Genomic DNA, 24,749 nt, shown 5'->3' with positions numbered 1-24,749 from the left:
AAGTTGCAACTTTGCCCTTTGTATCTAAACGGTTTCTATATAAAAATATAAGAGGAGTCCTGCTGGATCAGACCAGTGGTCCAGCACCCTGTTTCACACAGTGGCTGACCAGCTGTCTTGGAGGTTCCTCAAATGGGGCACAGAGGCCAAGGTTTTCCCCTGATGCTGCCTCTTAACATGAGTATTCAAAGTTTTACTGCCTCTGGATGTGGAGGTTGCTTTTAGGAGCCATGGCTAGTAGCCATTGATGGGCTTCCTCTATGAATCTGTTTTCAGTTGAGCAAAAAGGCCATTGAGCATGCAAGTTCACATACTGGTCTCTCACCACTTCTCCCTATGTGCCACCCCCACAGCTGTTTGCCACATTCTTTCAGCACATAAAGCATTTAGATTTCACAGTTAAGGTAAAGGTAGTGCAAGCACTGAGTCATTACTGACCCATGGGGGGATGTCGCAAGGCTGTGCAAGCACTGAGTCATTACTGACCCATGGGGGGACGTCGCATCACGACGTTTTCTTGGCAGACTTTTGTTACGTAGTGGTTTGCCATTGCCTTCCCCAGTCATCTACGCTTTACCCCCAGGAAACTGGGTACTCATTTTACCGACCTCGGAAGGATGGAAGGCTGAGTCAGCCTTGAGCCAGCCAGCTGAACCCGGCTTCTGCCAGGATTGAACTCAGGTCGTGAGTAGAGCTTGGACTGCAGTACTAATGTAAGGTGTCTGTTTTCTTTCCCTGTTCATAGAAAAGGCAGGTGAATTGGCTAGATACATGTGTTCTTGCAATGTTTCTCTATGGCTACCCCCCTCCACCATGATTTTCTATACAGAGAGGAAAAGATCAGCTTACAAAACAGGTTGTCACTTTATGAGGGATGAGCTCTCTCCATAGGCAGGAACATTTCATCTTTTTTTCCCCCTGGTTATGTTTTTTTCCAAAGATGTTCAGCTCTGTGACTAAGAAAGCCTTGGTCAATTTGTTTCAGGTTTCTGGGCTTGGAGCTGTGCTCCTGCCACGTAACCAGAAATTGACCAAAGCTTTCTTCTCAGGGAACTCAAAGTAATTCAAATATAATGAAACTGTATAGAATCTACTTCTCCTTTCAGCAATATCTGAAGCCTTCCTCCAGCATAAGAGCCTTCCAATTTAAGTGGCTCTTCCTCTGGAGGAAGAGCCACTTAAGTTGGAGGAAGACTTCTCAGGCCAGATGAAAGATTCAAGCTTTGCTGAGCAAAGTGGTAGGATACAGGTTGTCATCACTTAAAAAATAACATAAAACACATACTGCTACTTCAAAAGGGCAAGACCCAGTCACTACCCTACTAAAACATTGCTACATGGTGATAATTGATGGGGTTCTCTTTTTTCCCCTCTTATTTTTCTGTCCAGACAGCCAATGTAGTATAGGCATGTAAAAGTATCTGTGTTAAATCCTTGCTTACCCATGGAACTGAGTCCTGCCTATCTCACAGGGTTACTTTGCAAATGTAATTTATACATACTGTGTTGCGTTCCTTGAAAAAAGAGTAAGATATCAATGTGGTACATTAATAATACAGGAGATCAATTTAATTACCTGCTAAAATATGTGAGGACAGTATCATAAGATGGAATTATCTGGACTTTGGGATTTTGCTGTAGAAAGACCCAGCAGAGTGTAATTCTCAAAAGATGAAATTCACTGAAAGTAAATAATCTGCCAAAAAAAAGAGAGAAATCTTTATGAACTCCCAGTGTCCACAAAATTTGAAGATTTTTAAAGGGCGAATGAAATTTTTGGCTGCTTAAATTGTAAAAAAAAATATTTTTAATACCTCATAATTAAAGAATTACTATCAACAGAGAACAGATATACACATTTTTGATAGGCATATGAAATACACAAGTTCATTTAACCTGGAAAAAAATAGCCACTTAAATGTATATAATTATAGGATTTGGGGGGTGGGGGTGGAAATCACATATATTCTAAAACAAGTTCAAGAATTCTCCCTTCCAGGGGCTTTTTAGATTCCTTCTAGTTCTGTCAGTTCATTTCTATCTCATGCATATTCTCAGTTATAGGGTTGTCAGGGGCTCCAGGGGCCAAAGCAGGGGTGCAGGGGGCTGAGGGGTGGGAGCAACAGAGTACTTCCTGTGCTTCCTCATCGCACCATAAAATGACATCATTTTTCAGCATGATGGAGGAGCCGTGGGGTGCATTGAAGCTGAGCTCAGTAAAAATCATGCCCAAATGGGCAATTTTTACTGAACTCAGTTTCAGCATCCCTCATGGCTCCTCTGTTGCCAGCGTGAGGAGGGAGCAAACGAGCTTATACATCTGCTTCTTTCCCTCTTCACCTCCCCCAAACACCAGCCAGGTGAGCGGGGCTGGGGGGCGGCAGATGGGAGAGGGGGTTCCCAGCCCTGGGCAAGGGGGTAGCAAGCCTATCCAGTTAAGGTGAACTTGGGACTTCCTGTGTTTTTGTAGGTCAGGTAACAGCCTATACCTGGGCTGTTTCACTGTGTTACAGTGTGGCTCAGAAGAATATCAGTGAAACCCTGCAGGATCAAACCAAATCTACATCTGGTTCAGCATCTTATTTCTCATAGGGGCCACAGTGCAATCCTATGCAGAGTTACACTGATCTATTGATTTAAATTAACTTTGGAGTAACTCTGCATAGGATTGTGCTATTAGAACGGTCACCATCAGGGACAGAGGCCAGAGCCGCCTCCTAGCAACCAATATTCCAAAGTATACCACGTCTGAATTAACTGTCAAAGCTAATAGCTATTGAGGACCTATTCTACATGTATAATATATAATTCCATTTTAAAGCTATTTAAGCTTGCAGCCATCACAACATCCTGTAACAGTAAGTTTCAAACATTAATTACCCATTGTGTGAAGAAGTACTTCCTTTTGTCTGTCTACAATTTACTTCTCATCAGTGTCATTGCATGGCCCAAGTTGTTTGGGAGAGGGAGAAAACGTTCTTTGTTATTTTCCCTGCACCATGCATAATTTTATACATCTCTGTTTTGTCCTCCATATGTTCTTTTTTCTGGTACCAGCTCTCCACCCTCTGCTGCAACATCAAATCTATCCAATTTGGACTTCTTGCTTGGCTAATTTTTCACTGAGCTGATCTGGTGAAGATTTGCCTTCTGGTTCTCATCTTATTCATAAAGTCATCTTTAAAGACTGGATGAGATGTTCAGCCTAATCTTACCTAACAGGCTTTTGTATGGGTCACATGGTGGCAAGGAAACTTTAAAATGACAGCTCTTAAAACATTGTGGGAGGAAGCTAATTACATTCTGAGAAGGGCAAAGTTAGTGAACTTCTCAAAAAAAGACAAGAGTCTATTTAAGAATTAAGAGCATGGAAAAATGTGCATAGCTTTTAGCAATGTTTTGGAAGAAAAAAACAATGGGCCTTTAACTCATACAAAAAGAGACACCCCCCCCCACACACACACACGAAAGCAGTCATTCTGTTGAAACTAGTTTAAGAAAATTTTCTAAAACGAGCCTAGATGCATAATTGTTGCAAAGGGTATAGAGCAAAAGAGAAAACTACAACTAATTAGTTTTGAGTGACAGTCTGTCTGTCTTCCCTTTCTGTATTAGTCTTTTTAGTAGAGTGAGGTCCCCAGATGTCTGAATTTAATAGCATTTAGAAAAATCTTTTTTCCCAGAAGGCCTTTAATGTTTGTATGGCTTTGTAATTATTTTCAGATATATTTTAATTATGGCATTTATATATTCTGATGCTTTATTTGTATACTGTTGATCATATCATAGAATCACAGAGGTAGAAGAGATCCCAAGAGTCATCTAGTCCAACCCCCTGTACAATGCAGGAAAGTCACAGCTACCATCTCCAGTCCTCCCAGGACCCTACTCTATAGGATGGTAATAAATATGAAACAGATTTTTCTGATTACAGCTCACTTCTACATGATGCTCACATTCTCTGTTGACTCTTTACTTCCATGCCTGCTAAGCATGGCAATTGCTTATAGTTCCTTGTTGTGTATACCCTATGTTTCCTTAAAGGAAGGGCAAGATGCAAATCTGATAGGTCAATTAATCTGCAATATAGGCCTTGGCAAGGAAGGAATCTTGAGTTGCACTGTCCAGAATACATCAGACAAAGCAGCAATCAGCATTTGTTTTCTTAATGGACAAGATATACTTGTTACACTGGAGCTGTACAACTCAGCCCATTTTCCAGTAGCCAACACCTTAATACATACATAAACTGAAATACGTTTTTGAGGGGGGATTATAGTGACAGGCCCTTTCTATATGCCTTCCATCCACAGTAGGCTTGTTCATATAATCAAGAACCTCAAGTTTTGCAGGATTCCTAAGTGAGCAGTCTGTATGGGTGCAGGTTCTGTCCACACAGTAGAAAGACAATAGAATCCTTTGTGTGATGGCACCTCTACCACAGACCTGTCCCCCCTTCCTTCTCCCCCTCCTCTAGTCTTTCCAGACTGGACATTTGTAAAGGACATGTGTAACACTGGGTAATTAATTAAGATATTTCCAAAGGAGGTAAAATGATTTGATCTATGGGAAGAGGGAGTAAAATTCCAGAAGGAGAGCTGCTGAATCGTATAGCACAATGTCTGAGTACAACTGATGGGCTGGGGAAAGTACTTGATCATCAAGACTTGATAATCACACTTGATGATCACTCTAAAACAACAGGGGCAGTTTAGGCAATCCTGTGTCTCTAACAGCACACTCCTGAATAGAATTATATCCTTTAAAGTCAGCGGGCTTAGAAAGTTATAACTATCTTTAAAATTGCACTGTGTCTACTTGCTCATCTATATTATGGGATAAATAAATTAATATGGGGTACACTTTAAAGATTCTCTGGAAAAGTCAATAATGCTAGAAAAAATAGAAGGCAGTAGGAAAAGAGGAAGACCTAAAACGAGATCGCTTGACTCAATAAAAGAAGCCACATCCTCTAGTCTGCAAGATCTGAGCAAGTCTGTTAATGATAGGATGTTTTGGAGGTCTTTCATTCATAGGGTCGCCATAGGTCAGAGGCGACTTAGCAGTGCATAACACATAACACACATGCTTTAAATAATGGATGTGACGGATTCTTAGATATTAGGAAAAAGCATAAAGCATTATTTTTCTTAATATTAAAAATAGTGCTTAATACTTTTCTGTTCATTTCATATGGACCTATAAACAGCTATTAGATATCCACTGTTCAGAAAGTTCCAGATGCAAAGGCCATTATAAACAATTTCCTGTGGTCAGCTGCTTCTTTTTAATAACAGATTTAATAACAGATTTCTCATTCTTTGCACATAAAATATGTAAAAAATCAAGATGAAGGCTCAGTATTTAAGAAACTGAACCTTGGCACTTCAGTTGCAGAGAGAATCGATGAAGGTTAATATTGTGTACTAGTGTGTATAGCGGAGAATACAGACTCTCTGCAAACTTACTATCAAAGCTTACATCCCATTCCTCCTGTCAAACTGACCTTGGAGATCTGAGCACCTTCTGTAGTAGTTCCAGTGGCAGCTTCCGCAGGTGAATCTGAGAGCCCAGCTGTGTGACAAGGTTCACCTCTATCCATCTTTCACACTCGGTGATCAAGGAGGGTTGCTTGTACTGATTTCAGAGGGAAGAAAATGGTGTGAAAGGAATTCTGAACTCTGAGACCATCTTGTGGTGGAAACCAGAAATTAAAACATCAAATTCAGACTAAAATAACACGCCCTTTTCTTTTACTAAACTGGTGAATTTTAAGTGTTTTCTCAAAAAATTTCAAGGGGGAATACAACAAGTGAAGGTATGTCATAACTGTATTGACCAAGGAGCCATGATTTGCAGCTGAGAAATCTTTTATAGATATCTAAGTATGAATTTGCTACTAGTGGCCGTTTTCACATGTCCTAACCGTCACGCAAAATCGCACAAAACTGACTTCCTGTTTGGGATCCATGGAGGTCTAACGCAGCTCCACTTGCGGAGCTGACCGGACTGCCGTTTTAACCGGCCGGCGGGGTGAAAATAGCCCGCGGCCGACTGCTCTCAGGCGGGGAGCAGGCAAAGAACGCTCAAGACCCTAGGGTGAGCTAGATCTCGGACGAGGGGGGGCTCTATACAACGAGTCTCCCCCCGATCCTTGAGGTCCCACCTTGCGACGGGTCGGCTATAATCTCTGCGGCAGTTTTGGGGCCAATTCGGCTGGCATAAGACCTACATACCCAAGCATCGATTGGGGGAAGAAGCTGAGAGGAGAACTTAAAATCGAAACAGCGATTACAACCCGAGAAAAGTGAAGAGAAGGTAAAGATCATTATCTTCTGAGACGGGACTGATTGATAAAAACAGAGAGGAAAAAAAGTAGATTTTTAAACTGCAACAGACTAGTGAAAAGGAGGGGAAGACTCGGCAGGAATTGAATTTAAAAAGAGACTAAGTTTAAAGAAGTTATTAAAGAAATGGGACTATTGTTTTGAATACCTGTGGCTTTGGAGCTGTGAGAAAAAGACACCATCGCGAGATCTGCTGTGGGAAGACGGGAGACAGGAAGTGCGTAATAACAATAGAGTGGCTGGAGAGAAGCGGCCCTTGCTGGAGGGCAGGAAGTAGGGAATCGCCATTTTTGAAAAGGGAAGGGTCGCGGCTTCAGCGGAAGAGGAAGTAGGCCATCTTGGATTACAAAATCATAGAGAAACCATAGAGAAAAGACGCCCGACATTTTGGACTCTTTAAAATTTAATTTCTATAAGAAGACCGGGACATTTAAAATAGAAAAACGTTAAATTTTACGCCACGGAGTTAAGGAAGAGAGCGGATTCGTGGGAGCGAGCTAAAGCAAGCCCCACGATGTCAAAAAAAGAGTGGCAATCGGCAATAGAAAACCTGGATAAAAACCTGGACAAAAAACTTTTAGATATGATTAAAGAACTTAAGGACACGAAATTGGAGCTGATAAAAGAGGTTAAAGAGGTTACACAGACAGTAAAATCGGAGCTGTCAGAAGTGAAAAAAGGTATGGAAACAATACGAAATGAATTACAAGGAACGCAGCAGAGAGTTAAAACAGTAGAAGACGCGATGGAGAATTTAGCAGACACGCAACAAACAGAGATGAGATTGGTGAAGGGGAGAATGTCAGTTGCAGAAACTAAACATATGGAGAAGCAGCTACGTTTTCGTGGCTTGCCAGAAGTGGAAGGAAAGTCAGCGCAAGAACAGATGACTGAGGTGTTGGCTGAGTACCTGGGGAAGGAGGAGGAGGAAGTTGTGGCTATCCTAGATGTGGCATACCGTGTGAATTCGAGAATAGCAACCCAGAGGAAACTACCAAGAGATGTGATTGTGCAGTTTACAACACGAAATATGAAAGAGAGGATTGTGACAAAACAGTTTCAAGATCCATTGGAGATTGATGGCAAGACGATTATTATAATGAAGGAACTGCCCAGATCAGTGTTACTGGACCGGAAAAAATATAAAGTGCTAATTCAGATTTTGAAGGACATGAAAATCAGGTACAGATGGGAGTTACCGGAAGGAGTGTCCTTTGAGTTTGGAGGGGCCAAAAAACGCATCAGATCTGAGCGAGAGATGGAGCGATTTATTAAGGACAATGAAAAAGACTTACCAACAAGATCATGAGTATGGAGTGTAAAGTATTATCTTGGAATGTAAATGGACTAAACTCACCGAATAAGAGGAAAAATACTTTTCACTGGCTACTAAAACAAAAATGTGACATTGTTTGTTTGCAAGAGACCCATATCAGAAAGCAGGATGTAAAATATTTAAAATCTGGAAAACTGGGCAAAGAATATGTAGCGGCCTCCAACAAGAAAAAAAGAGGAGTGGTGTTGTACATAAAAGAGGAGCTACAGCCAAAATTTGTTATGAGAGATGTGGAAGCTAGATTTGTAGCAGTGGAATGTATTTGGAATTTAAAGAGAGTGTTGGTAGTCGGACTTTATGCACCTAACGGTGCAAAAGAAAGCTTCTTTGAGGATTTAAGGAAGCATCTAGACGATCTTGCATATGACCAGATAATTCTTGCTGGAGACTTCAATGGAGTGACAGACTTGGAACTAGACAAAAAGACTACAACGGCACAAAAGAAAAGAGGACTATTACCAAAGCTTTTTTTTGAGTTGATTCAACAAGAGACTCTTGAAGATGTATGGAGGAGAGAATATCCTAAAAGCAGACAGTTTACTTTTTATTCTGCAAGGCATTCTACATTATCAAGAATTGATATGATCTGGGCCTCAAAAGACTTAGCATTATGGACTAAGGAGGTAGAAATAATGCCTATGGTAGGCTCAGATCACAACCCAATTATGTGGAAATTTGGAAAAAAGAGAAAAAGGAAAGCAAGGAGAATAAATGAGGACTTGTTACAGGAAAGAGAGAATATGGAAATACTGAGAAGAGAGACAAAGTTTTTTATACAATACAACGTGAATAAAGAAGTACCAACCAATAAAGTTTGGGATGCTTACAAGGCGGTTGTAAGGGGCATACTAATGGACTTAAATGGTAGAGCAAGAAAGAAGAAAGAGGAGAAAAGACAAGAGATTGAGGAGAAAATAAAAGCCAAAGAAATACAGCTAAAAAAGAGACCAGGGAAAAAGAAGGTATACCAGGAAATTAAAATACTTCAAGAACAGCTAACAGCAATGAGCAATAAAGAATTGGAGTGGAATCTCAAAAGACTGAATCAAAAAGTGTTTGAGGGTGCTAATAAACCTGGGAAGTACCTGGCATGGCAATTGAAGAAGAAAAGGGAAAAGAAGATAATAAATAAAATTTGCGAAGATAACAAAACGTATTTGGAGCAGGCTACCATTAGTAGAGCCTTTTATAAATTTTACGCTAAGCTGTATAATAAAAAAGAAGTAAACAAAGAATCAATAGCGTCATATTTGGAGAAAACCAAACTTCCAGAAATCTCGGAAGCTTGGAGAAATAAGTTGAATAGTGAAGTAACTGACGAGGAAATAAGTAAGGCAATACAATCTGCAAATCTAGGAAAGGTGCCAGGGCCAGATGGACTTACGGCTAAATTCTATAAGACAATGGCTAATGAACTGGCACCATTCCTAAAAGAGGTGATGAATGGGGTTTTAAGGGATCAAAGGATTCCAGAAACTTGGAGTGAAGCGAATATATCATTGATCCCAAAAGAGGGCCAAGACCTGACTAATGTGAAAAATTATAGACCTATATCGCTACTCAACAATGACTACAAAATTTTTGCGAAGATATTGGCGGAGAGATTGAAGGGGTGGCTCTCGGAAGTCATAGAGGAGGAACAAGCAGGCTTTTTGCCAGACAGACAAATAAGAGACAACTTAAGGACAGTGATCAATGCTATTGAATATTATGACAAGCGTTGTGACAAAGAGGTTGGTTTCTTCTTTGTTGATGCTGAAAAAGCGTTTGACAATTTAAACTGGGACTTTATGTTTGCCACTATGGAAAAGCTACAATTGGGAGAAAGATTCATCAGAGCAATTAAGGAAATTTATAGAGACCAGACTGCAGCAATTGTGGTGAATGATGAATTGACCAAGAAATTGACGATAAGTAAAGGAACAAGACAAGGTTGCCCGTTATCTCCATTGTTGTTCATTTTAGTATTGGAGATTCTGATGATACAAATACGTCAAGATGATGAAATTCGTGGAATAAAAATAAAGGACTATTCATACAAGGTCAGAGCATTTGCGGATGACATAATGTTAATTGTAGAGGACCCATTGGAGAACATGCCAAGAGTGATAGATAAGATCAAGGAGTTTGGAGACTTGGCAGGTTTCTTCATTAACAAAAAGAAGTCAAAGATATTATGCAAAAATATGACTAAGCAGAAACAACAATTGTTAATGGAAACAACGGATTGTGAAGTAACAAGTAAAGTGAAATATTTGGGAGTCGAATTAACTGCAAAGAACATAGATCTATTCAAAAACAATTATGAAAAACTATGGACTCAGATAGAGAGAGACTTGATTAAATGGAATAGATTGAATTTGTCATGGTTGGGCAGGATTGCAGCAGTTAAGATGAATGTGTTACCAAGAGTAATGTTTTTGCTACAGACAATACCAATCATCAGAGACTCCAAACAATTTGAAAAATGGCAGAGGAAAATATCAGATTTTGTTTGGGCAGGCAAGAAGCCTCGAGTGAAAGTGAAAGTTTTACAAGATGCAAAGGAAAGAGGCGGAATGCAACTGCCCAATCTGAGACTTTATTATGATGCAATCTGCCTAGTTTGGTTGAAAGAATGGATGACATTAAAGAACAAGAAACTATTAGCCCTAGAGGGATATAAAAAAATATTTGGATGGCACGCATATTTATGGCATGACAAAGTAAAGGTCAACTCGATGTTCCTGCATCACTTTGTTCGGAGAAGTCTATACATAATCTGGAAGAAGTACAGAATTTATCTACAAGAAGGAACCCCTTTGTGGGTGGTTCCATATGAGGTGATAGACCCGAGAGCTGTTGATAATGAACAACAATGTTTAACGTATAAAGAAATAACTAAAACTGAAGCATCCAAACTTAGAATAAAGACACAAGAGGAACTATCACCTAACTACGATTGGTTCCAGTATAGACAGATCAGAGACTTATATAATTCGGACTCTGTAAAGGGAGGTATACGAATAGAGAATTCGGAACTAGAGCAGACCCTTCTTAAAGAAGATAAGAAAAGAATATCCAAGGTATACCAAGTACTGTTGAAGTGGTATACCGAGGATGAGATAGTTAAAACACAAATGGTGAAATGGGCTATAAACTTTAATAAAGAAATAACAATGGAGGCATGGGAATACTTGTGGAAAACTACAATGAAGACAACGACATGTATTAATATCAAAGAGAACATTTATAAAATGATCTATCGTTGGTACATGACACCAAAGAAGATTGCGCTAGGGAATTCGAATACTTCTAATAAATGCTGGAAATGTAAGAAGCATGAGGGCTCCCTCTATCATATGTGGTGGTCGTGTGAGGTAGCCAGGCAGTACTGGGGGGAAATAATAAGAGAAATGAGTGAAATTTTACAATTTCAAATTAATAAGAACCCAGAACTCCTGCTACTGAACTTGGGAATGGAGGGAATTCCAGCCCAACACAGGACGTTGATATTTTATATGACAGCAGCAGCTAGACTTTTGTATGCGCAAAAATGGAAAGTACAAGAAGTGCCAACTATTGAAGATTGGACTTACAAATTGCTGTATATGGCTGAAATGGACAAGATGACAAGAAAATTGAGAGATCTGGACTCAGGGCAGTTCAACACAGACTGGGAGAAGCTGAAACAATACCTGGAGAAGAAATGGGAGGTGGGAGGAAAACTGTGGCAGTTTGAGAACTACTGAAGTATTGAAGTAGAGGGGGGAGACTTTACCGGGGGGAGAAGAGATAAATGTGAATTAATAAGCAGTCAGATTAATAGATTGACATATATATAGATATATATAGGTTAACAAACAGAACATAGAGAAAATAATTAATTATAAGGACTAAATATAAGGAGCGATTAACTAACAATATTTTCTTTTTTTTTCTGACAAGTTTTGTACCAAACTGAATGTCTGAAGATATAGATGGGTCAAATTGATTGACTACGTGAGGAGAGATATATAGAACTATTATAAAAAGATAGAATGAGTAATATATATAGAGAATAAGTCAAATTGTTTGATATAAACGAATGTATGATCTATATGGTTTATGATATATAGAAATACCTGAAATTGAAAAATTGGGATAAATTGTTTATCTAAGATGGAAACAAAGGCTTACAGTTTGGGCATATAATGTTAAAAATAGTTAAGGATGTACTGCTTAGAATAATGGAGAATATATATTTGTTTTAGATAGAGGAAGCTAATAAAAGTAAGGGAAAGGGGACAAAGGGTTGGAAAGCTGTTGGAAATCAACAAAAAGGGGGGGGAAAGGGAGGGGGTTAGAGATGAAAAAATTGGGGAAAATTGAATGTAAATGTGGAAATAATGGATTCTAACCCAATAAAAATTTTTCAAAAAAAAAAAAAAATCGCACAAAACTCACGGAACGACGGCATCTTCATGGTGCGATTTCCTATCATGATCCATTTCATGGTGCAATTTCTGATGTCATTGTGCCATGAAACAGAGTCATGACGAGAAATCGCGCCATGAAGATACCGTTGTTCCGTGAGTTTTACGTGATTTTGCGCGATGGTTAAGACGTGTGAAAATGGCCAGTGTATTTGTAGCCAGCATTGGTTATTTCTTTTCTACTGTTTGATTTTTGTTTTTGTTTTGCACTAATAAAATAATTTAAAAAATTAAAAAATGATTTATAGCTGAAGGTACACTTGGTAGCAAACCCTGATTTGCCTCTGTGCAATGTATGAAATATATGCTGTGCTAGAAATTCAGCTGGTACACCACAAAGAAGTTCATTGCTAAGGACAACTCTGCTGCCCGCTTTCTACATAAGATGCTCTCCTTCCGATCCAGAGACAGGCTTACCGCTTTATAGCCTCTGAGTGACAGTACGAGTCAGGAAGAAAATGCAGAGAAAAGGCCAGTTACGAACTCTTAAAGAAATAGAGCAGGGATGGCAACTCTGGCTAGGGAAATTCCTGGAGATTTGGAATGGTGCCTGGGACAGGTGATAGCTCAGCAAGGATGTGATGCAATAGAGTTCACCCTTTGAAGCTGCCATTTTCTCCAGGGGAGTTGATCTCTGTAGATTAGAAATCAGTTGTAACTCTAAAATAATTCCAGCCCTGCCACACCCCCTCCCAATGCTGGCAACCCTACAGAGAAGACAGTTTGCTCAGTGTACCCCTACACATTACAAAGTCATTACTGGGGAACAACATGAAGATTTTGCATCAGATATGCCACACACACACACCCTGCTCTTTTCTAGTGACCAAAGCAGGCAGGGAGAGAGCGCTTTAGCCTCTCTGCAAATAGCCCAGTTAGCTCCCATTGTGAAACTTGCACATAGGCCCTGCAAACAATATGATTTTAACATAGCCAACAGCAGCTCCACCCGGTGGTTTGCAAGTGCAAAAACAGCAGGGGAGAAGAAGCCAAAACACTTTCTCCCTGTCTGCTTTGGTAGCAAACAGCTGGGAGAGTGCATGAGAGGCAGAAAAACTCCCATTGCCCACTCAGTGCAATCCCCAGTTAATACAAGGACTTTGCAACGTGTAGAGAAGCCCTCAAAGAAGTGCAGTGACAATACAGAGGCCTCTAGTGACCAGCGGAGGCACAAATTTCAATCATAAACATTGAATGTCTTTTGGCTAATCAGACCCAAAGGGCCGGCATTAAACAAACTTGCTACTCAAAAGAGGTTTTATGCTTTTAATATCCTGTCTTGCTTGCAACTCACCTTGCAGCCTGCAGAATAATAGCTACAGACATTGGCTGGGCAAATACTACTTCTCATGACCTGCACACACCTACGGGGAGAAAAGCAACTTATAAATTATGGTTTAAACAAGAGAAGCAGGAAACAGTTTTCTTTTGATTTGTTAAACAGCTGATATGGTGACAACTTGGAATAAGTGCATCACAGGTTACCTTTTTGCACTGGTAGGCATGAAGTGCTAGCCAAGCTCGGAGCTCGGGTGGACTCACCTCAAATTTTGGTAGGCCATTTGCTGCAGAAATTCACACCGGAATTAGAATGGAAAATAAATGAATAAATAAAAGCTTGTGTCTTTGTCTGATTACTTTTAAATCTTAAATAAATGGCTTATAAAAAATGAGATGGGCAGGAAAACTTGTTAAGTATCTTCAGTAAGGTTGCCAGCCTCCAGGTAGTGGCTGGAGATCTCCCGAAATTACAACTGGTCTCCAGGCCACAGAGATCAGTTCACCTGGAGAAAATGGCTGCTTTGGGGGGTGGACTGTATGGAATTATGCCATGCCAAGGTCCTTTCCCTCCCCAAACTCCACTTTCTCCAGGTTTCTTCTGGTTTCACCCCCCAGATCTCCAGGAATTTCCCAACTTGGAGCTGGCAACCCTAATCTTCAGGCATGTATAGTTTACTAGATCAACTGCTTACTGACTGTATGGCAGGGAGGGGTGTATAGGGAGGGTACTCCCTCAGTGCTGGGAAACATCCATCCAGGCTGCATCATAACTGCTGTATGTCATGGAGGCAGGGCCGGATCTAGCATGCCTGGCGCCGGGGGCAACGCTTGTAGTTCCTCGCGCGCGCAGCGCGCACGCACTCCCAATGCGGCATGATGACGTCATTTTGGTGACATCATTGCGCCGCCGCCGGAGGCAGCGTGTGGGGCTGGGAAGCCGCCCATGCAATTCGCTTCTCCACAGGCAAATGGCACGGTCGGCTTTGCAGCCCCCCACGCTGTCTTTCGCCTGCCCCGTGGGACAGGGGGCGGCCGGCTGCCCCCTCTCCTGCAGGGCAAGCAAATGGTGTGGGTGCCTGCGCTGCCCTTTGCCTGCCCTGTGGGATGGGGTGCGCAGCAAGCCGGCTGCCCCCTGTCCCACGGGGCAAGCGAAAGGCAGCACGGGAGCCTGTGAGGCTGCCCGCGCCATGCACCTGTCCCGCGGGACAGGGGGCGGCCGGCTACCCCCTCTCCTGCGGGGCAAGCAAATGGCATGGGCGCCCGCGCTGCCCTTTGCCTGCCCGCAGGACAGGGGGTGCACTGCAAGCCGGCCGCCCCCTGCCTCGCGGGGCAAGCAAAAGGCAGGGCGGCTGCCCGTGCTGCCGCCTGCGCGCTCCAGCAGCTGGGAGCTGCTCCCGGCGCCCCCTCCCTGGCGGTGCCCGGGGGCAGACTACCCCCTGCCCCCCCTAGATCCGGCCCTGCATGGAGGGATGTTGGTGGGACTTAGCACCACTCTGCACAATTCTGTGCAGGATTTTTTTTAAATAAAGCCTTATATTGCTGTATCCATACTGCCAGTCTTTCCCTCCCTTGTCCTGTTTATTGTGTGTGTTTTGCTGATGTTTTGCATCCACACACACTCCCCAGAAGTGCTTACCTTGTGCTTTGTGGTCGCAGGCAGCCTCAGCTCCTTTAAAAAGTGGGTTTGGGGGAGGAGGATGTTGGGCACTTTTGTCACTGTTGCCAGCCTCACTTTCATTTTTTTTTTTTTGCTCTGAGCATGCGAGATCATATGCTGAGAGCTTGGGGGGAGGAACTGGATGGCAATCGAAGGATTCCTCAGCGCGCTTTTAGCATTCACATGCCGATGAATGAAGAAAAAGCGCTCTGTCAAGTTGCAGTAAAAGCAAAGACCAGGGAAAGTGCGTTCATGGAATAAATGCCTAAAAAACACTCGGTAAACAAACAACCTGCACCTGTTTTGAAAACTGAGAAGTTTGGCGTCAAGAGAAAAAGCCACCAGTGCTTGATGAGTGGGCCGTCCCTTTAAGGTTGTGTGGAAATGGCCTATCTCAGACCAATTTATTTTAAGGGTGCTCCTGGAGGAATCTGCCCATCAACTGAAACTGTCATTCAAAACATTTTAACATTCATTCCTACACTTACTTGTAGTAATACCTCAGCTAACATCCCTTCTTGTGGTCTCATTGTCTGACCAAAGTAAAAAGAGAGAAAGAAGTGGGGGGAAACGATAACACATCTAAAAGCCAACAATGCAGAAGCCAGTTACAGGCTATCAAATCAGTCACTTACTCTATAGAAGCTTGGTTAGTCTTACATGGTCCCTTTTTAAAATCCCTGTAGTTCTTCAGCATATTTCCAACTCACATAGTAAGAGTGCATATTGAGGAGCTTTTATCAATCAAGGTTTACAATCTGTGTTAAGTGATCCTGAGTATTTAATTCAGGGCTAAAAATATAAGTGTCTTGTTGAATCAGACCAAGGTTTAACTGGCCTAGCATTCTTTACAAGAATCACAATCACCATCAGGTATTAGGTTAGGATTATTAGTCCCCCACTTCCAGCCTCTGCTCCCCACCACCACTCACCTGGCTAGTGGGGGGCACAGGAAATGGGCCCAGGAGTGACAAGGAAGAGCTCTGGAGTGTGCGCAAGATTAAGTTCCCCCTGTGTGCCCCCCACAACTCCTCCATCCCCTGGGTTGGGCTCTAGGGGACTTGGCAACCCTGTGTTAGGTGGTCCGTTAGAAATTGGTGAGCAGTCCACTGGTAAACCATGGACTACCCTTTTATCCATTCCTCTGCCACAAGATCTGCTCTGGCACAACTAGGAATATAGAGAGCAAAGCTACAAAGAATGTATTCTATTCTAAGCAAATGAGACAGAGCTATCCATCTTTTCCACACTTTTTCTCCTAATCCTCTGGAGTTCCTTGCTACAGTTATTTGCTGGCATCTGGATTAAAGACACTAAATATTCTGCCAAGGAGAAAAAAAAAGGTTGGCCCAGTACTTAGGCTATAGAAAAGTGCAAATCATTATTTCAGCAGGGTTACTAATAATGGTAACCAACAATGTTGCTGCCTTTACAATATAAGCAGTATTTTGCTTTAATGTTTAACTCAAGAGGGCAACTACTGTCAAGGTGACTGAAATCAATATATAAGTTATGGTTGATACCATTGTTTAAATAGTTTTTCCACACAAATAAGTTCTACAAAAGTGTTGGCTTACAAAAGCTCACATTTCACAGAACTAAGTCATAGAAAGAGAGAAATGCCAGCATTTTGCAGTCCAATCTACAATCTAAATCTAATTTAATTATGGTGTACCAAAGTTTACTTACTTCTGGAAGAGCCTAGGAAATTGTAGTACTGACGCAGTAGCCAGGATTCCCAGAACATCTTCTTCGTTCACTTCCATCTCTGAGTTGTATAAATTCTTGAGTGCAACAGCGAAGGCTCCATATCAAATCAAAAGGTAAAATCAATAGGCAAAATTTCAGAGTGATCTCCCTCCCCCATGAGCCTTAATATAAAAGACAATGGTCCCCTTTCTCTCCTGATCACAATTTTCCCACACTAAAATGCAAACTGACTATTACCAAAATATCCTATGTTAGGGACTTTCTCCTCCAAAAATAAAACAGATCATTCTCAGGTTACTCTGAATTTCTGAGGGCTTGGGAGCACACATCATGGATTCTTTTGAAAGACACAAAAGACAGTAAAAGATAGGACGTCAAGCATACCACCTTTCTGCTCAGAGAAGTGGCAGCAGTGGGCAGAAAAGACAGGTCTGCTTCACTTTCCTTCCACATGTCTTCTGTCTTTATGTTTCACAGGAAAAGAGCATACAGGTACCTTAAGGAGGACTGGTGTTACCTATGCCTATTATTTTCACACAGAACAGAGATAAGCCATAACTTCTACAGAAAACTGCCGACACAATCATCCTGCTTGTATTTGTATGAGTGTCAATATAGGAGTTAAAGACATTACCAAACCGAGTGACATCTGGATCATTAATATCCAAGACAATGGTAACTTTGGGCATTTTTTGCTTCTTTTCACAGAGTTTTTTATCTTTCCATCCAGCTAGTAGACACTGTTTGTAACATCTGGTTTCTGCCAAAAACAGTGGATACATGACAGGATTGGTATGGGACATAGCATTAAAGATATATACACACACAATTGCAACATATAGACATGGATTACTTCAACCACCAGTAGACTTTTAAAAAACAGATGAAATAATTTTTTCCAAGCTATTTTCTCCTAATAGTAAACCGGCAGTTTTAACAGAAACCCCTCTGCACGGGCCAATTTTGCTGGTTCAGTTCCCATACTGCAGTGTTTTTTTCATGAACATCTGCACCTGATTTGCTGCCATGAGTAGTCATTCCAGCTACTGTGCCGGCTACTCTGAGGCTTTTCTGCAGCTTTCCTGGGAGCACTTATATCCCGACTTTAAAAAAAAAATCCATTTTCCAGCCTGCAGTTTCCCTGTGTATACTCTTAGTCCCGTCTTTTAGTGTTCCACCCTCTTCTGCCTCCTCCCACCCTCTGCCAGCCCACTTCATTGTGATTGGCCACTGCTATCTATCCAGCCACTCCATCCCTCTTCTTTCCATTCCTCCTCCTCCTCTCTTTCCTCTCCATACGATCAATGCACTGATGGATTGAAAGGCAGAAATCCGGAAAATAGATTGATCTAGTGTTCAAGTGATGTATCAGATCATCATATGTGCAAAAAAAAAAAGGAAAAGGAAAAGGAAAAAAGGAAAGGGCTGGTGCTGTGACATCACTGATGACTGTACCAGTAAAGTGCCAGCACTGCAGTGCACTTATCAATCCCAGATTCCCAACACATTTTGACACGGTGCAGTCTAAAACAAATGGTATCACATAGACCAAACATGAGAGGTGCGAAAGGGTCCAGACAAGCTGATTCTATGCCTTTCAGCTTTTCTGAGATAGTGATGAGGAGTTATATCCCTGGTGCAGAAGGGGCTAGAGTATGTCTATTAGGTCATAAGAATGTTGATTATCCTCAGATCTTAATATTGAATCATTCCTAATCAGAATGTATACATATGTTGGAAAGAATTAACTGCTTGTGGACATGAGAAATTTAAAAGAGAAACATGAGATATATATGCAATCCTAAATTACACCCTTCTAAATCACTGAAGTCAATAGGCTCTAAGGGTCAAACTGCTGTAAATATTATTTGGAGCTGAAATTTTATGGGGGGCTTGCTGTTGTGTTTGTGATCTGTGATGATGTGTTCTGTGCTTATTTTAGAATTGTATCAGATGCTTTACCTTTTGTAGGTCACCCGAGTTAACTTTGTAGAAGGCAGGTCATGATATTAATAAATAGTTGTTTTATCCTTATAAAAATAACCAAGAGACTTCCAAGTCCTTTTCATACCTTTTTCACTTTTGTTATCTGTGTAATACATGGCACGATTTGGTACAGCTGAAGCAAGAAGGTCTGCAAGGACCAGAGATTTAAATAAGTACATGCGATGAAGTTCCCACTGGAAGCCCAGACACTCCAGTGTTACATCTGAAGAAATAGAGAGTGCAATTAGGAAAGTGAGCTACATCTCTAAAAATTATAGATCCGTCATTGCAGTAAGACAATAGATGGAAGGGTGATAGGGCATAGAAGATAGTTTTTCATTTTCAGCTACCCACCTGGCTCTGTGCCTTCTGTGACCTTCTGCGTGTAAGAAAAAAGCATCTCATGTGGAGTTCCTTGATCAGAGAAAATCCTCCAGTGAAAAGAGAGGGAGAAAAGAAGAAACAAAGGGTTAAATATATTTAGAATTATTCTGCTTTGATGCAGACGAAAAGGCAATAGCTGTCACTGCAGAAAATTATTTGTCAGATGGATGACTCGGTGAAATTTAATAACACACTAGTAACAATAACCACTCCCTAATTAGTAAAGTAGGTTTTATCATGTGCATTTGTGCTGGGTGCCAGAACAAAGAAATAGATTCCTACAGGGGCCTGGCTCCCATGTCTCCCTGAAAACACTTCCCTCACAAATCAGACAAAATCAGACTTAAACCCCAGAATGTTTTGCTACAGAAAAAAGAAATTCTGCATTGTACAGGCTAAGGACCAAGAGAGCATAGTGTCTAGGCAATCTTAAGGCCAGCATCTCTCATTAAAGGAATTGAAGATCTTGGGAGGTGGGGAGAGTTTCTAAATACACCTCAGAAACAAACAATCCTTCTTTCAATGCAGTGACTGCAAACAGGTAAAGAGTCCAGTGCAAGAGTGGGTTTGCCTACCCACTGCCTACCCAGTATTGGATGAGTTTCTGAGGGAGTAACTTCCAAGAAGGTAGAATGTTGGCATCTCACATTTTAACAACAACAACATTTGATTTATATACCACCCTTCAGGACAACTTAAAGCTCATGCAGACAGAGCGATGTACAAAGTATGTTATTATCAGGGCTTTTTTTCAGCTGGAACGTGGTAGAACGGAGTTCCAGAACCTCTTGAAAATGGTCACATGGCTGGTGGCCCCTCCCCCTGATCTCCAGACAGAGGGGAGTTTAGATTGCCCTCCGCGCCGCCAAGTGGCACGGACGGCAATCTAAAGTCCCCTCTGACTGGAGATCAGGGGGCGGGGCCACCCGCCATGTGACCATTTTCTCTGAGGGCAACCCACTGAGTTCCACCACCTCTTTTCCCAGAAAAAAAGCCCTAGTTGTTATTATCCCCACAACAAAACACCCTGTGAGGTGGGTGGGGCTAAGAGAGCTCCTGAAAACTGTGACTGACCCAAGGTCATCCAGCTGGCTTCAAGTGGAGGAGTGGGGAATCAAACATGGTTCTCCAGATTAGAGTCCCATGGTCTTAACCACTACACCAAGCTGGCTAGTATTAGCCATCTTCTCTCAGCCCACCTTTCCCAACACGTCTCTGTCCTGCTTACTATCCCAAGTTGGTTCATTCCATCTTATATAGGTATATGATATAGACTGAAAGCAAGCTCATGGTATCATTGGAAACTTTCCCTGAAAAATCACTTGTCTAGCGGAGCCACATTAAGCTGAATTGCCTACATTGGTTCAGGCTTCCAAGATCCTATTAGCCCAGATTTGGCCTGACACCCTGGGAGTGGAATGTGCAGCTCAGTTAATTAATTGCACCCGTGAGCTGTTGCCCAGGGAAGGCGTCCTTGAGAGACAATGGAGTCTTGGCTCCGCACCTACTGCTTCTCAGTTCTCAGGCTTGATTATAAGTGTGCCTTGATTGACTGACAATCATAGAAAAGATAGCTCCTCTCTGTTCTGAAACCACACTTCACTCTCTCACTGAGACTTCGTTGGATCATTCTATGCTACCTCATTCCATCAGCATGTGAGAGACTTTGCTCCATGCCAGGCTTGAGATGCCTGTACCTACCTGGCATGGTTTATGGACTCTGTGAGTATGAGCCTCAAGCCTCTTCAGAGAAATGCAAGTTAGCAAGCTTATGTTTTTAGTCAGTTAGCTTTAGTAAAGAATAGACAAGCTGTTTGTTGTTTTAATGCCTTTTGCTTGTGCCTTAATAGAGTGGTTCTTGCACCCTGCATACACTCTTCTAAGTTAATAAAACAACTATTATATACAAGTCTTGTGTCTTCTTGACTGTCTGACCAACTGTGTGCAAGATCCCCCAGAGCAAACAACCCAGAGACTGGTGAGTCTCAAACGGGCGGTCCACCCTCCAAGGAGGCTTGCTCAGAGTCTGAGAGCGGGACCACAAGTGACGCCTGACACAGATTGGACACTTGCCAGCTTCCCTCAAGTTTTGATGGGAAATGTAGGCAGCTTGGCGGAATGTTGGACAAGTGACAGTTGAAAAGTCCATTGGACAGCAGTCAGAGAGTCAAGCTGCAAGACCAGGATGCCTACATTTCCCATCAAAACTTGAGGGAAGCTGACTAGTGTCCAACCTGTGTCAGGCGTCACTTGTGGTCCCGCTCTGAGTGGCTGTTATAAGCACTTAGAATGGTGGGCAGGAGGGTGGCGACCCCCTCCCCCGTACATCACTTTCCCTGAAAAGCTGTTCCAAATTATTGGGATGTTGTCATGAGCACAGTAGGATGTGTACAAGAAGAGGTAATTGGTAAAAATGATCTCCACACACTCAAGTTCCCCACTGCAAATAGTGGGTGGTAAATTCAATTATAGGATAAAATCTATCTATCTATCTATCTATCTATCTATCTATCTATCTATCTATCTATCTATCTATCTATCTATCTATCTATCTATCTATCTATCTATCTATCTATCTATCTATCTATCTATCTATCTACCTACCTACCTACCTACCTACCTACCTACCTACCTACCTACCTACCTACCTACCTACCTACCCAGGGCTTTCTTTCTGGGAAGAGAGGTGGTGGAATTCAGTGGTGGAACTCAAGACTGCATAATGACGTCACTTTGGGTCAGCTGGAACAAGGGGGGAGTTTTTTAAAGTTTAAATTGCCCTCGGCAAAAATGGTCACATGGCTGGTGGCCCCGCCCCCTGATCTCCAGACAGAGGGGAGTTTAGATTGCCCTTCGTGCCACTCGGCACGGCAATCTAAACTCCCCTCTGTCTGGAGATCAGGGGGCGGGGCCACCAGCCATGTGACCATTTTTAAGAGGTGCCGGAACTCCGTTCCACCGCGTTCCTGTTGAAAAAAAAGCCATCTATCTATCTATCTATCTATCTATCTATCTATCTATCTATCTATCTATCTATCTATCTATCTATCTATCTATCTATCTATCTATCTATCTATCTATCTGTTTTAGGGCACTCACTCTTCTTTGTAGTTGGTGACATAAATGAGGAAAGTTTGAGACATGTTTTTTTCCTAAATGGGAAAAAAATAAAGGAAAAAACAGAGGAGGGAGAGGTTCTGGAAAAGAGGGTATGAAAATAAACAGCCAATAGTGGATTAACTGCTTTGGAACAGGAGCTCCCTCCAGAGCCACCTTGCAGCTTCCCCTTTCTACCATCTTGTGAGAGGCAATAGTGCGGAAATGATTGCCCTTGCATTACTATAAGGAAAAGAGATTAAGATGGGGGTGGGGGGGTTACATAAATTTTGAAAAAATCTGTATCTCTAAGAGAAGTAGCTATGGGCCTGTATGGGGGAAAGGATCGAATCCATGGACTTTGATGCCTTGGCCTGTTGTAAATGTCTCTCCTTTCCCATCTGCTTTTGTCTTTATTAAAAAAAAAACTTCAGAAGAGCCTGATCACAATACATATTGTTTTGTCCTAAACACAACACCCTCTTGACATCTGTACAAATGCTCCTGAAAAGAAACAGCAGTTTAAACAGCTGCTGTTATATACTTAATAAAATAATTCCATATAAAAACTAGGAGAAAACCAGAGGCAATTGCACAGTTCAAAAAAGGGGAGGGGGGAATCATAAAAGGGTGTGATCACATATCTCTCCTGCCAAAAAGGTGGAGCAAAGACATCAACAAAGAAAATAACAGAGTTCAAGTTAGATCATTGACTGTTAATAACTGTTTGGAGCAGAGTGATGTGGAAAAAAGAAATATGATGGCGGAAATTATAAATTTTCCTAAAATAGACTAAGAACAAGTTTGAAAATATGTTGTTCAAGAGAAAGTCAAAGCATGTAACAGTATAGAAAATGTGCACTGCCTACTGAAGGTTACTGATACAGCTAAGATAGGGTTGCCAACTCTGGAGATTTAGGAGTGGAACCTGGGGAGGGTAGAAACTAGAGATGGGCACGAATCCAATTACGACCCCCAAAAACACATGAACCAGGCCAGTTCATGGTTTGCGAACCATGGTTCATGAAAACTCCTTTCTACGAACTTCCATGAACTGGTTACTGGTCCAGGTTCGTTTGGGTTGTATTAGGAAAGGGACAGTTTAAATGGCTATTTCCCCAAGGAAATGGCTATTTAAACTTTTCCTGCAGCTTGCAAGCCGCAGGTCCCTTTAAACTATCAGTTGGCAGGCAGCAGGGAGGGATCCCCCCCTTGCTGCCTGCCAGCTGATAGTGTAAAAGGACCTGCCGCTTGCAAGCGGCAGGGCCCTTTAAACGGCCCACAAACCCCAGCCCCAGCCCCCTGTGGCAGCCATTTGAGGGGCAAGAAGGCTGTTTTCAGCCTCCTCCGCCGCCCTGAAGACCTGCAGAGGGACGGAGGAGGCCAAAAACGGCCTTCCTGCCCCTCGTGGGAGAAGAGGGAGGACACTACGTGCCACAGGGGAAGGTAAGTATGGAGCTGAGGCCGGGGCTGGGGGTTGGGATGGAAGATGGGGGCTGGGGTTTGGGCAGTTTAAAGGGACCTGCTGCTTGCAAGGCAAGATAGGGCCCTTTAAACTGTTAAATGCTGCTTTCCCAGCTGCTGCTAAGCAGCCGGAAAGGGGCATTTAAACCCTACGAACCATGAACTGGTTCATAACTGGACCGAGTTCCAGGCCAGTTTGTGGTTCCTGGTTCATGAAAATCCACGAACCACAAACCTCATGGTTTGGGGTTTTTTTTGGTTCGTGCCCATGTCTAGTAGAGACCTCAGCAGGGTATAATAACATAAAGTCTACCCTCCAAAAAAGACATTTTCTCCAGGGGTCCAGATCACTGTAATTTGTAGATCAATTGTAATTCCAAGAGATTGGCTGAGATAGTTAAGTCACAAAAAAAACAACTATAAAAAAGTAGATCTCCAAGATATTTGCGTGTACACATATGAATATATTAATAAAAGAAAAAAATGAAAAATGAAAAGGGTTTTTTGGGGGGAGAAGCTAACAAAAATATGTTTACTTTGTTCTTTATATTTCAGATGCAAAACCATTTGAAGATTTGTGAACTGTAGAGGATCAAATATATGAAATTTAGAGATGCATAGGTAAATAGTAGGTGGGTTGTTTGTTTGTTTGCAAAAGATACTGAATGAGTACTTTCAACATGGCTTTTCAGTTAAGGCAAATATTTGCATGCTTAAAGATGCCAGCCTCCCCTTTGTCTGCTATCCCCACTCATCTGGCCAATGAGGGTGGAGGAGCGGGAAGCAGGCTGGAAGCCATCAGAGCATGTGGTGGTGACATCATCGCATGTGTGTGCACTCCAGACACCTTGATTATGTACTTTTGGTTGAAAAGCAGAAGCTACAGGGTGTCAGCAGGGCCACCTTGGCCCCAAACATAGCCTGCCTTCCAACCATGCGTTCCCTGCTTTTCAGGTCAGGTGGGCTGGCAACCTAGTGCATGCATCTGTGCATTTGAACAACTATCCACTGCAACAGAACTGGGGAGAAATTGA

The 24,749-nt window shown here is 42.1% G+C and overlaps 1 protein-coding gene across 1 annotated transcript in view; it reads right to left on the bottom strand.

Annotated features, from left to right (window-relative positions):
• The window catches only part of BTBD16 (BTB domain containing 16), a 56,058-nt gene that overhangs the window by 21,853 nt on the left and 9,456 nt on the right, over positions 1-24,749 (bottom strand). The window contains exons 5-11 of the mRNA XM_054983925.1: positions 19,126-19,202; positions 18,830-18,994; positions 17,420-17,545; positions 16,765-16,879; positions 13,432-13,501; positions 5,507-5,637; positions 1,577-1,696 (exon numbers count right to left, since the gene is read on the bottom strand). Coding sequence (XP_054839900.1) covers positions 1,577-1,696; positions 5,507-5,637; positions 13,432-13,501; positions 16,765-16,879; positions 17,420-17,545; positions 18,830-18,994; positions 19,126-19,202 — 804 coding nt within the window. The remainder of the gene's footprint in view (positions 1-1,576; positions 1,697-5,506; positions 5,638-13,431; positions 13,502-16,764; positions 16,880-17,419; positions 17,546-18,829; positions 18,995-19,125; positions 19,203-24,749) is intronic.

The sequence above is a fragment of the Eublepharis macularius genome, chromosome 6 (assembly GCF_028583425.1).
Source record: "Eublepharis macularius isolate TG4126 chromosome 6, MPM_Emac_v1.0, whole genome shotgun sequence".
NCBI lineage: Eukaryota > Metazoa > Chordata > Lepidosauria > Squamata > Eublepharidae > Eublepharis > Eublepharis macularius.
Note: the sequence above shows the minus strand (reverse complement) of the source record. Positions and strands in the feature narration are given on the sequence as shown.